The sequence below is a fragment of the Merops nubicus genome, unplaced genomic scaffold, assembly GCF_000691845.1.
Source record: "Merops nubicus isolate BGI_N331 unplaced genomic scaffold, ASM69184v1 scaffold7125, whole genome shotgun sequence".
Lineage (NCBI taxonomy): Eukaryota > Metazoa > Chordata > Aves > Coraciiformes > Meropidae > Merops > Merops nubicus.
Window position 1 is genome coordinate 2,227 of NW_008608933.1, and position 12,477 is coordinate 14,703.

At 49.7% G+C, this 12,477-nt stretch overlaps 1 protein-coding gene across 1 annotated transcript in view; it reads left to right on the plus strand.

Annotated features, from left to right (window-relative positions):
• POLD3 (polymerase (DNA-directed), delta 3, accessory subunit) overlaps positions 1-12,477 on the plus strand; it is a 37,820-nt gene that overhangs the window by 2,221 nt on the left and 23,122 nt on the right. Inside the window, exons 2-6 of the mRNA XM_008940423.1 lie at positions 785-840; positions 3,580-3,682; positions 7,152-7,191; positions 9,003-9,135; positions 12,456-12,474. Coding sequence (XP_008938671.1) covers positions 785-840; positions 3,580-3,682; positions 7,152-7,191; positions 9,003-9,135; positions 12,456-12,474 — 351 coding nt within the window. The remainder of the gene's footprint in view (positions 1-784; positions 841-3,579; positions 3,683-7,151; positions 7,192-9,002; positions 9,136-12,455; positions 12,475-12,477) is intronic.

Here is a 12,477-nt window from a genome sequence, read left to right on the forward strand (position 1 = left end):
CCCCCACCTGGCTCCAGCCTCCTGTCAGGGAGCTGTGGAGAGCCAGAAGGTCTCCCCTGAGCCTCCTTTTCTCCAGGCTCAGCATCCCCAGATCCCTCAGCTGCTCCTCACAAGCCAAGTTCCCCAGACCCCTCCCCAGCTTTGTTGCCCTTCTCTGGACCTGCTGCAGCCCCTCAAGGTCTTTCTTATCCTGTGGTGCCCAAAACTGACCCCAGTGCTCAAGCTGTGGCCTCCCCAGTGCCCAGTCCAGGGGCACAATCCCTGCCCTGCTGCAGATGGTTGCACTATTTTGGGCCAGTGTGAAATGGAGGAGGAATTTTGAAGAACTTTTGTTTCTCATGTGGCATTTGAAGAAGATGTTTATGAAACAGGCTGCCCAGGGCAGTGGTAGAGTCCCCATCTCTGGAGGGGTTTCCAAGCTGTGGAGATGTGGTGCTGAGGGACATGGGTCAGTGGGGACCTGGCAGTGCTGGAGGAACAGTTGGACTTGATGCTTGTAAAGGTCTCTTCCAACCAACACGATTGGATGACTCCATGAAAGCCACACCTTTTAGGGTTGTTAATTGAGGTCTCAGGGTTTCAATCTACTCATTCAAGCACAGGTGTCTGTGTGCTCTCACTCCTAACAGTTTTTTTTTGTGGCTTTCTTATGTGGGGGAGGGGTGGATAAAGTGTTTGATTTACCCCTGAAAGGAGCAAAGGAGGGGGGTTTAGGGAGCAGAGGAGGGGGGGTTTAACCCCTCCAGAGAGATTTTCTTACTGAAGTGTTTTTTTTCTTGCCCAGGTTACGTACAAGTGGCTGAGCTACACTCTGGGAGTTCATGTCAACCAGGCTAAACAGTAGGTATCAGGGCAGCCCACAACCTTTGGGCTTGTGGCAAAGCTTCATTAATTCCTGTTTAAATTGCTGTGTTTAGTGTGTTATAAGGAGCTCTCTGGAAATATTTCAAGTTCCTGCACTGCAGGTACAGCAATTGAAGGCATTTAATGCTCTTTACTCACCCTTTCTCTAAGCAGGGCTTGCCTTGGTTTTGGGATTGCTAAGCTGGGCACCTTCTGCTGCTTGAGATCCTAAATATTTCTGTTAGAATAGGCGTTTTAGTGTTATAATACTGCCAAAATGTTTGTAGCCCCTTTCATCCTGCCATGGTGTGGTGGCTTGACCCTGGTTGGATGCCAGGTGCCCACCAAAGCTGCTCTATCAGTCCCCTCTTCAGCTGGACAAGGGGCAGAAAAGACAATGAAAGTCTTGTTGGTCAAGGTAGGGGCTGGGAGAGATCCCTCAGCAGTTGCCATCATGGGCCAAACAGCCTTGAGTTGGGGGAAAGTGAATTTATTGCCAATCAAATGGGAGTACAATAATGAGAAATAAAACTAAATGTTAAAAGTGCTTTCCCTTAACTCCTCCCTTCTTCCCAGGCTTCATCTGACTCCTGAATTCTCTGCCTTCTCCCTGCCAGCAGTGCAGGGAGACAGTGAATGGGGCTTGTGGTCACTGATCTGACATTGTCTCTGCTGCTTCTTCCTCCTCACACTCTTCTACTCCTCCAATGAGAATCCTTCCCTTGGGCTTCATTTCCTCATGAACTCCTCCAGCATGGGTCGCTTCCATGGGATGCAGTCCAGAATGAATTGCTTCACCCTGGGTCCTCCTTGGCTTACAAGTCACAGTCACACAGGATCCCAGCATGGTGGGGCTGGAAGGGACCTCTAGAGATCATCTTCCCCAGCCCCCCTGCTCCAGCAGCGCACCCAAAGCAGGGTGCCCAGGGTCACATCCAGGTGGGTTTGGAATCTCTCCAGAGCAGGAGACTCCACAGCCTCTCTGGGCAGCCTGCTCCAGGCTCGGCCACCCTCACACCAAAGAAGTTTCTCCTCCTGCTCAGGTGGAACCTCCTGGGTTCCAGTTGGTGCCCGTTGCCCCTTGTCCTGTCACTGGGCACCACTGACAAGAGTCTGGCCCCAGCCTCTTGCCCCCTGGGGCCCTTTAGCTCTTGCTCAGCATTGATCAGATCCCCTCTGAGGCTTCTCTTCTGCAGCTCAGCAGCCCCAGGGCTCTCAGCCTTTTGTTGTCACGGAGGCCAAAACCTTGCCACACACACCCAGTGCACCCAGTTCAGGCTGTGGTACATTATCTGTGGATGCTGCTGAGAGAAGAGTCAGGAAAATGCAAAGCCTCTGTGATGGGAACTGCAGCTTGTGTATGGCTGGTGCTCTTCTTTTCTGATCACCCTCCTGCACAGTGTGTGACCCCTTATAAATACCTACTTCCCAGGCTTGGTGTGCTCAACGAGATGTTTGAAGGCTGAGGAACCAGCTGTGCTGTCCAAACACTTTTGCTTCTCCAAATGTGTAACCTCATCTCGGTGTATTTTGAGGAATAAAAATGATTATAACCTTTAAAATAGCCTCTACACCAACAGCTGAGCTCTCCAGGATTGCAAGGCTGTTGTTACACAGAGGTAAAGGTTTGGAGGCTCCATAAGAGTGTCAAATCCCATAATCCAAATATTACCTTGTTTCTGGCTAACTTGGACCTAAAGGGGCTTCTGCTTCATCCTCAACCACAGTGTACTGAGCCCAGCTTTACCTGCCTTGACCAAACTGCTAGAATGTCAACTCCTGCATCTAACATTATGTTTGGTCTCTCTCCTCTGCATGTATGAACAATTTAGGTGATGGGTAGACCTGAGTGTGCTTCAGTGATGGTTGTAGGCCTGACTGGAGACTTCTACTGGGGCCAGTTTGGGTCATTCAGTGAACTAGAAGGAACCAGAGAACATTTTGCTGTGAAGATGGTGGCCCAGGTGAAGTGGAGGCACCTTCTCATACCCTTGAAAGCAACCTGGAGATGGAGAGAGAACTCCTGTGGCATCTTTGTGCTTAAAGCTCTCTCCTAGAAGCTGCAGAAGTGCCTGATAATGCAAGTGAATTCCTCTGGTGGTTGTGCTGGCTGTGGCAGCGTGGTCATTGCAGCCTGGCTCTGTCACAGTGAGGATCCTCAAGTATTTTTGGCAGATGCCATCCTCGTGGGGTGTGGGGTTGTGTCTCTGCCTGGTTACATGGGACTTGCATCATAAATCAGTGGTATAAGCAGGAGCTATGAGTCTCAGCTCAGTGTCCGCATCACTAATCCAGCTCTTTCCTCCTGTTCCTGATCACCATGGCATTGGATGCAACTGGGATTGTTTATAGACACCTGGCCATGTGATTATGCACCAAAAACAACCAGTTCCTCTGCCAAGTGCTTCAGAATGCTGGGCTACAACAGCCTTTCTCCAGGGGGACACTTGGGACTAAGCTGCCCAGAAGAAGCGAGACCATCAGAACCAACTGTTAAAGCTTTGAGAGCTTGTGTTCCTTTCCTTTTTGGTTTGTAGAGTTGTTGGAGAGTCTCCAAAGTGGCAGAGGAGGAAGGTTCCTCAGTAAGATTCATGTAAACCTGGTTAAAACAACTGCACTTCTGTGAAATGTTTCAATGTCGGGGTGGCTTTACTCTGGTTTTTGTGGAAGCTTCACGGAAGGGGTGGTGACAGGCTCTTCCTTTTGAGGTGATGAACTCTGGCTTCTTTTGCACAGGATGCTCTATGATTACGTGGAGAGGAAACGAAAGGAGAACTCAGGAGCTCAGCTTCATGTCACCTACTTGGTAGCAGGAAACCTTGTCCAGAATGGACACATGGTGAGTGTTTAGTTTCTCCGAGGTGTCTGGGAGCAGTTTGTTCTTGGGTCTTCTGTCTTCTTCTGTCATCTTGAGGTCAAAAGCAGGATTTGTTTCCTTTCTCCAGGAACAGGCACGGCCTGCTGAGTCTTCTGTACAAAATAAAGCCCCATCTCTGACCCAGCATAGAAATGATGGGGAGGAAAGATCAGTTGGTTGTGATTTGGAAATACAGTGCTGAAAAATGTACCGGTGGTTTTATTTAACATAAATCCTGGTACCAGTTACTTCTTGATTTTATTGCTGCTATTGGAGAGCAAAGATAATAAAATAGCCTGGAGAGGCCATTATGAGCTCAGCTAATCCATTCCTGGTATCTGCTGTGGGGTGGAAGTGGGCAAAGCAGTGTTTGGAGAGAGCTTGAATTTAGTTAGAATAGAGTGAGAAATAATACGTGGCATAGAAAATAAATAGTTGAAGTTGTCTTGTTAAATGACAGAGGTGGCCAAGAAGGCCACCACTATCCTAGCCTGGATGAGCACTAGTGTGGCCAGCAGAAGCAGGGCAGGGATTGTGCCCCTGGACTGGGCACTGGGGAGGCCACAGCTTGAGCACTGGGGTCAGTTTTGGGCACCACAGGATGAGAAAGACCTTGAGGGGCAGGAGCGGGTCCAGAGAAGGGCAACAAAGATGGGGAGGGGTCTGGGGAACTTGGCTTGTGAGGAGCAGCTGAGGGACCTGGAGGTGTTGAGCCTGGAGCAAAGGAAGCTGAGGGGAGACCTTCTGGCTCTCCACAGCTCCCTGACAGGAGGCTGGAGCCAGGTGGGGGTCGGGCTCTTCTCCCAAGGAAGAAGGGACAGGATGAGATGCACTGGGCTGAAGTTGCCCCAGGGGAGGTTTTGATTGGACCTGAGGCAGAATTTCTTTCCTGGCAGAGTGGTGAGGCCTTGGCCCAGGCTGCCCAGGGAGGTGCTGGAGTCCCCGGCCCTGGAGGGATTCCAAAAGTGTGTGGATGTGGCGCTTGGGGACGTGGTTTAGTGGTCATGGGAGTGTTGGATCAACGGTTGGACTTGCTGATCTTAGAGGCCTTTTCCAACTTTCATGATTCTATAAATAAAGCAACATTTTTATCCAGTTACACAAGAGAAACATGAATTTATTAATAGTATTTAGTACTTATAATACTTGGACGTATTAAGCAAAGGAATCACTATTTCATAGATTTTTTTTCTTCTCCTTGCTGCTTGTCAGGTTTTAAAGGATGTCAACTAGAATTTTGGACATGGCCACAGGGGTTTTTGAAAGAGGGTGACAAACTGGGGGCCTGTTGCCCTGGGCATCTGTTCATATCTTTAGGTACCCAAGTATGTCTTACCAGCTTTCGCTTGGGATTGGTACATCTCAGGTTGTCCTGGGTTTTGTTTGTAGACTGGAAAAAAAACCAGAACCCCAAGAAAGCTTTTTTTATTTTCCTAAATAATAAAGTGATCCACGTGCACAGAATATCCTCTTTAAGCCTCCAAATCTGCCTGAAACTGGAGGTTATTATTGCATTAGTTGTGAATAATGAAATATATTTCCTTGAAGCTGTGCAGATAATATCATATTTATAGCTTGAATTTAACAGGTTTTCCTCCAGTTTCTTTAGGAAACAATAAGACAGCATCTCTTGGCTCACTAGAACTGGCCAGAGTTTGGCAACACGTAATTTGCCATAAACTGCTTAAAACAAACAGCTTAGTTCTGGTATAGGAACAAATAATTATTTTTTTAACTCGTTGGGCAACTTGTATATTTTTAAACAAGACCTACCAAAGCAAACATAAAAAGGTCAGTTTTTACTTCTTGTTTTTATAGTAAGTATCTTATTTTTAAGAAGTGCCTGCTATAGGAGGGTGACCTGCAAGTGCAGGAAGTTGATAGGGGCAGAGATGACCTTGACAGGTCACTTCTAACCAAAAGATTATCTGATCCCATGAAGCATTGCCAGGGTTGGAATACCACACAGGATGAGGTTAAAGCCCTTCAGGGTGGGAGAAGAGGACAGGGCTGGAAGGTGCTTGCAGAGGACTTGAAGGTATTGGGGAAGCTGGTGGTTGATGCCTGGGACAAGCCAGTTTTGGATGAGAACGGGATGTGGAGCTTCAGAGCTGGCCTTGCACTACTCCCTGCTGTCAGTAGGTGTAGCCCCAGAGCTGGGGATTTAGCAGCAAGACTCTTCTGAAGGGACCTGGGGTAGAAAACAGTCCCAAATAATTCTCATAATGTCTTAAGCCCTGCACGCTCCTTAGTTGCTGCTTTTGATTGGCCTCAGAAAGGACCAGGACTCAGAGATTTGTTGGCCATTCCAGGTTGCCTACATGGTCCTGCTCTTCTGCTGGCTGCTCTGTGGTCCCAGTTAAACACAGAACTAATGGCTGGGCTTCATCCACTTTGTCTGTTTGGGTGTTCCTTGTAGTAACTGCAGCCTGTTAAACGTTGCAGAGCAGGTAAAGTCCTCAAATCACAGAATTGGAGAGTGGGTTGGGTGGGAAGGGACCTTCAAAGGTCATCCAGTCCAACCCCCCTGCAGGGAGCAGGGACATCTGCAACTAGAGCAGGTTGCTCAGAGCCCCGGCCAACCTCCCCTGGAATGGTTCCAGGGATGGGGCAGCGACCACCTCTCGGGGCAACCTGGGCCAGGGGCTCACCACCCTCAGTGCCAAACATTTCTCCCTTCTCTCCAGTCTCCATCTCCCTCTTTGAGTTTCAAACCATCCCTCCTTGTCCTGTCCCAACAGGCCCTGCTCAAAAGTCTCTCCCCAGCTTTTGAGAGGCCCCTGGAAGTCCTGGCAGGCCCCCAGAAGGTCTCCCCAGCTGGAGCCTTCTCTGCAGGCTGGCCAAGACCAACCCTCTCCTGCGTGGCCCCCCCTTGGCTCATTGCTGGGGCTCCTCTGGCCCCGCTCCAGTAGGTCCCTGTCTCTGCTGTGCTGAGGACTCCAGAGCTGCCCCAGCACTCCAAAGACTGCATGTAGAGCACATTTCCAGAAACATTCATTTCTGCCTTTCCAATGAATGTTTCATTTCTCATGGTGTTTTCCTTCCTTGGTGCCATGTGTATGTTCTTATGTTAGGTTACTGGCAATCTAAATATTCCTGGGTGACGTTGGCTGGCACGGCAGATCTCTGGCAGTTGGGTCATCAGCTGCACAAGGTTGTTTCTCTCCACTGTGCTTAGTTCTTGTTTCACCTGTGTCTCGTCTCATAGCATCAGGAGTGGAGGACAGAAGATGTCTGTGGGGTTGTGGTAATCTGTGGAACAGCCCTTTAGAAAAGCAGGGAGACAGACCTTTAAAAAAGTGACTGTTTAAAGACATTGGCAGAGTTCCTTGCTTTAGAGCTGCAGCCATCATCTGGAGACTCTCTTCTTCAACAGATGACTGCAAATAGCAGTTCTGTGTACAGCAGAGATTTAAAGACGTTAAGATTGCCCTTTATTTCTTTGTTGCAGTGCCACAAGGTTGCAGTAGTGAGAGAGGATAAACTGGAAGGTAAGCAGATGGGGAGAATGACGTGGGGTTGCCTTTTTCCTTTGTAAGAACAGCAAATTGAGTAGAGCTCTGAACGTGCCATCCGCACGTAAATGCCGACTCGGGCTCTTGGTTCAGGTGTGTACCTTTTGTACTAACTTTTTCTCAGAATTGTGAATATCTTGAGCCAACACCTTGGTAACTTCACGCTGGGGAATGGGGTCTGAGGTTTTGATTTTTTTTTTTTTTAATGTTGAACATTTTAGTTGGTGGTTCTTTTCCACCTCCCTACCACTGAAAGGCAGCTCTGACAGCTCCTGCTTAAAGGCAGCACAGAGTTCTAGTATGGTGGGGGTTGGAAGGGACCTCTGGAGATCATCTCCTCCAGCCCCCGTGCTCCAGCAGCTCACCCACAGCAGGGTGCCCAGGGTCACATCCAGGTGGGTTTGGAATCTCTCCAGAGCAGGAGACTCCACAGCCTCTCTGGGCAGCCTGCTCCAGGCTCGGCCACCCTCACACCAAAGAAGTTTCTCCTCCTGCTCAGGTGGAACCTCCTGGGTTCCAGTTGGTGCCTGTTGCCCCTTGTCCTGTCACTGGGCACCACTGACAAGAGTCTGGCCCTAGCCTCTTGCCTCCCACCCTTTTGATACTGAGAAGCTTTGAGAAGATCTTCAACAATATCTGTGTGGTGTCTCACAGTGTTTCAGAACAATCATGAGCCTTCAGGCTCCCAAGGGTGCTGAAGCAGATAGTTAGTGGTTATGTGCAGTTGCAGTCTTTGTTTGCCCTGAGTGACTTGGAGATGAGTTAAATGTCCCACGAGTATGTTTCCACTCTTGTCTGGGGTATTTGCTTTCACACTAAAAGGTGAAAAACCCACCACTAAAACATTGCAACTGTTCCTCGTGCCCTGTCAGTCATCTTGTCTTTCCAGGTCTGATCTGGATCCTATCTGATCCATAGCAATTGAATCACAGCTTGCCTGGAGAAAGGAGGCTCAGGGGAGACCTTCTGGCTCTCCACAGCTCCCTGACAGGAGGCTGGAGCCAGGTGGGGGTCAGGCTCTTCTCCCACGGAACAAGGGACAGGACAAGAGGAACTAGCCTCAAGTTGCACCACAAGAGCTTTAGGTTGTCCCTGAGGAACAATTTGTTGCCCTTGAGGGTTCTCCAGGGCTGTGCCAGGCTGCCCAGGGCAGTGGTGGAGTCCCCACCCCTGGAGGGGTTTCCAAGCCGTGGAGATGTGGTGCTGAGGGACATGGGTTAGTGGGGACCTGGTAGTGTTGGGGGACCAGTTGGACTTAAATCAACTTGAAGGTCTCTTCAAACCAGAATGATTCCACTACACACTCTTGGTTCTTACCCAACTGAATTAAGAGAAATCCATGTTCACAGAATCCTAGCTTGGTATCCACAGGCCTGGACAACCCTCAAGGACAAGAAATTGTTCCTTGTGGCCAACCTCAACCCTCCCTGTTGTAACTTGAGCCAGTTTTCTCTTGTCCTGTCCCTTGTTCCTTGGGAGAAGAGCCTGACCCCACCTGGCTCCAGCCTCCTGTCGGGGAGCTGTGGAGAGCCAGAAGGTCTCCCCTCAGCCTCCTTTGCTCCAGGCTCAACAACCCCTGGCAGAGTTTGACAGCTTGAGGAGTCTGTTCCATTGACTGGTCAATGAGTATGAGAAGGTGGTACCATTACACATCCTTGTATTGAGGTACTTGCTGTCAAGTGCTCTGCCAGTCTTTCTCCATCCTTGGTAGAGCTTGATGCTTAGAGCCACCACCTGATTCTGCAGAGGCTGTGATAACAGAGGACCTTTTTCTTCCCCCCTCCCAGCAATGAAGTCCAAACTGGCCACGCTTGCCAGCGTGCACGTGTACAGCATCCAGAAAGCCCTGCTGAAGGACAGCGGGCCGCTCTACAACACCGACTACGACATCATCAAGTCCAACCTCCACAACTGCACCAAGTGAGTTGCCTTTTGGTCTTGCTGCTGCTGTTGTGTCCTTTGAGACTGAGGAGATGTTGCTACATAGTGCAGTAGGCAGTGGTTGCCAGACATGCCTGGATTTTTAAGAAGCAAGGAAGGGGTTGTCTTCTAAGCCATGCCAGAGCAGTCCCCAGCCAGCACATGGTTTCCAAACCGAGCTATTTCCAGCTTGCACTTGGTTCACTTGCTTTGTTACTCCAAGGGGCAGATGGTTCCAGTACCTTTCTTCTCTCATGGCTAGAAAGCTTGTTGTCCTTTCCAGGCCACATTTCATCATGACCATTTTTATCCAGTCACATAGGAAAAGTAAATTAAAACACACTTAGAAACCCATGAGTGATGTGCTGAGCAAAATGCTAAGATGAGCTTGCCTTCTGATTTGTGAGACTGTTTCATCCACTGAACTCATCCAGCTCTGTGAAGGTATCCTGCTGGAACTTATTCTCCAGATAGAAGATGAGAGCCTGAGGTGTGGGAGGAGCATACAAACCAGGCCAAGCTGCACAAGTGTCATAGAATCATTTAGGTTGGAAAAGATCTTTAAGGTCATTGACTCCAACCATTCCCCAGCACTGCCAGGTCCCTGCTGACCCCTGTCCCTCAGCACCACATCTCCACGGCTTGAAAACCCCTCCAGGGATGGGGACTCCACCACTGCCCTGGGCAGCCTGGCACAGCCCTGCACAACCCTCAAGGGCAACAAATTGTTCCTCAGGGACAACCTAAAGCTCTTGTGGTGCAACTTGAGGCTAGTTCCTCTTGTCCTGTCCCTTGTTCCGTGGGAGAAGAGCCTGACCCCCACCTGGCTCCAGCCTCCTGTCAGGGAGCTGTGGAGAGCCAGAAGGTCTCACCTGAGCCTCCCTTGATTCAGGCTCAACACCCCCAGCTCCCTCAGCTGCTCCTCCCCACACTTGGGCTCTAGACCCTTCCCCAGCAGCTTTGTTGCCCTTCTCTGGCCATGCTCCAGCCCCTCAAGGCCCTTCTGGGAGTGAAGGGCCCAAAACTTATCCCAGGATTCCAGGGGCAGCCTGCCCAATCCAGGGCCGTGATCCCTGCCCTAATGCTGCTGGCCTCAGGAGTGCTTGACCTGAGCCCTTCATGGTTGAACTAGAGAAAGGTTGTCTTGAGTTCAGAGGCACTTCAGTCTCCAGGGCTCATTGTCTCTCTCCTGAGCAGTTCCTGGCAGCTGGGGCTTTTCATTTATATCTTGTTTCCACCATGACAGCTTCAGCTTGCTGGAATCAGGACACACAGTGCCATGACCAGTTTGGTTTAGAAGGGTGATGTCTGAACATGGTGTCATGGACTATAGAATTTTGGAAATAGAAATGTAGCTGCCTTCAAAACGTTGACAAGAGTGGATGAGAAAATAACATCCTAGAAGCTGTGTGGTTCAAGTGTTGGTGCCCTGGTGGGTGGTATAACCTTTGCTCCAGTGGGGACATGTGTGGTAGGTTTGGCTGCAGTTCTGTTCCAGCCTGTCCACTCTCGGACACCTCTGTGTGGTGGTACCTGTGTCTTGAAGGACACTGCTTTTCAGATTTGGACAGCCAGAAGGTTTGGCCAGTTGAGGTTCTGCCTCTGCTTTCTGAAGCCTGTGTGTAAATCCCTGCCTGGCCTTGGAGCAGAGCTCCCCAGGGAAATTATGGAAACTGATCCAGCTTGTTCACTTGTGACCTGGCTGAGCTGAATTCAGATTGACCATATTCCCTCTTGCTTGTTAAATGGATGAACTTTTACACCTGGGATGAGATTTCTGCACTAGAATCAGAGAAGGGTTTTGGTTGAAAGCACCTTTCAAGGTTGTCCACTCCAACCCCCTGCAGGGAGCAGGGACATCTGCAACTAGAGCAGGTTGCTCAGAGCCCCGGCCAACCTCCCCTGGAATGGTTCCAGGGATGGGGCAGCGACCACCTCTCGGGGCAACCTGGGCCAGGGGCTCACCACCCTCACAGTGAAGAATTTCTTCCTTAGAGCTAATCTAAATCTCCTTCTTTTAATTTAAGGCTTTTAACCCATGTCCTATCACTAGAAGCTCTTGTAGGAAGTCCCTGCCTAGTTTTCTTTTAGGCCCTCTTCAGATGCTGGAAAGCTTCAAGAGGATCTCTCTGGAGCCTTCTCTTCTCCGTATTTATTCTCTCTGTATTTATAGCAAACAGAACGTGCTGCCTTCTGCTTCCCTCTCAGTCCAGGTATCTCACAGGCTCTGTGGCAAGAAGCTTTATTCTCTTCTGCGGTTTTGGGACCCATGTTCTGCTATGAAGACACTAGAGGTGGTTCGGTGTTCTACTAAAGCAATTAACTAGATTTGAGGTCAGGTGGCCAAGCAGAAGCAGCTCCTTGCTTGTAGAATCAGAGAATCACTATGGTTGGAAAAGACATCTAGGATCATTAAGTCCAACCTTCATCCCCCATGAGTCGAACATCTCCCTAACCATTAGACCATAGCCTCAAGTGCTACATCTACTCATTTTTTTTAAACTCTCCAGGGATGGTGACTCCACCACCTCCCTGGGCAGCCTGTTCCAGTGCCTCACCACTCTCTCAGTGAAGAAATTCTTCCTAATATCTAATCAAAAACTTCCCTTGGTGCAATTTGAGGCCAGCTAGAGCTCAGTGCAAGCATTGCTTGTTTATTCTGTGAGTATTCAGTGAGTTTGGGGTCAAGCCCATGAGCTCCAGTCACATGTTAGCAGCATTAAGGGAAGCACCTGGGATGTGTGAGGGATTTTTGTTGTCCAAAAAAATGGACTGGTTACAAGGGGGTGTAGTGACAGGATGAGGGGCAATGATGGTTTGAAACTTGAGCAGGGGAGGTTTAGGTGAGACATTAGGAGGAAGTTCTTGACTCTGAGGGTGATGAGCCCCTGGCCCAAGTTGCCCTGGGAGGTGGTCACTGCCCCATCCCTGGAACCATTCCAGGGGAGGTTGGCCGGGGCTCTGAGCAACCTGCTCTAGTTGCAGATGTCCCTGCTCCCTGCAGGGGGGTTGGACTGGATGACCTTGAAAGGTCCTTTCCCAAAGCACTGTGGTTCTATTCAGTGAACTCTGAGCTTTTTTGGCATTTGCAGGGTGTGACAGGTTCAGATGAGCTTTGTGGCAGATATCTCCACTCTGGTTCTGTGCCAGCCTTTCTCTCTTGTCCCATGCAGAAATTAAATTGCTCTGTTTGTCTGTTTGTTGGTTTACTTCTCCCCATAACAGCAGAACCCAAGAGCAGCGAACCGACCGGGGAGGAACCCGAGGCTAAGGAAAGAACAATCAAAAGGCTGACTGAGTGTTTTGACTCCCTCCCCCAGGTTCAGCGCCATCCGCTGTGCC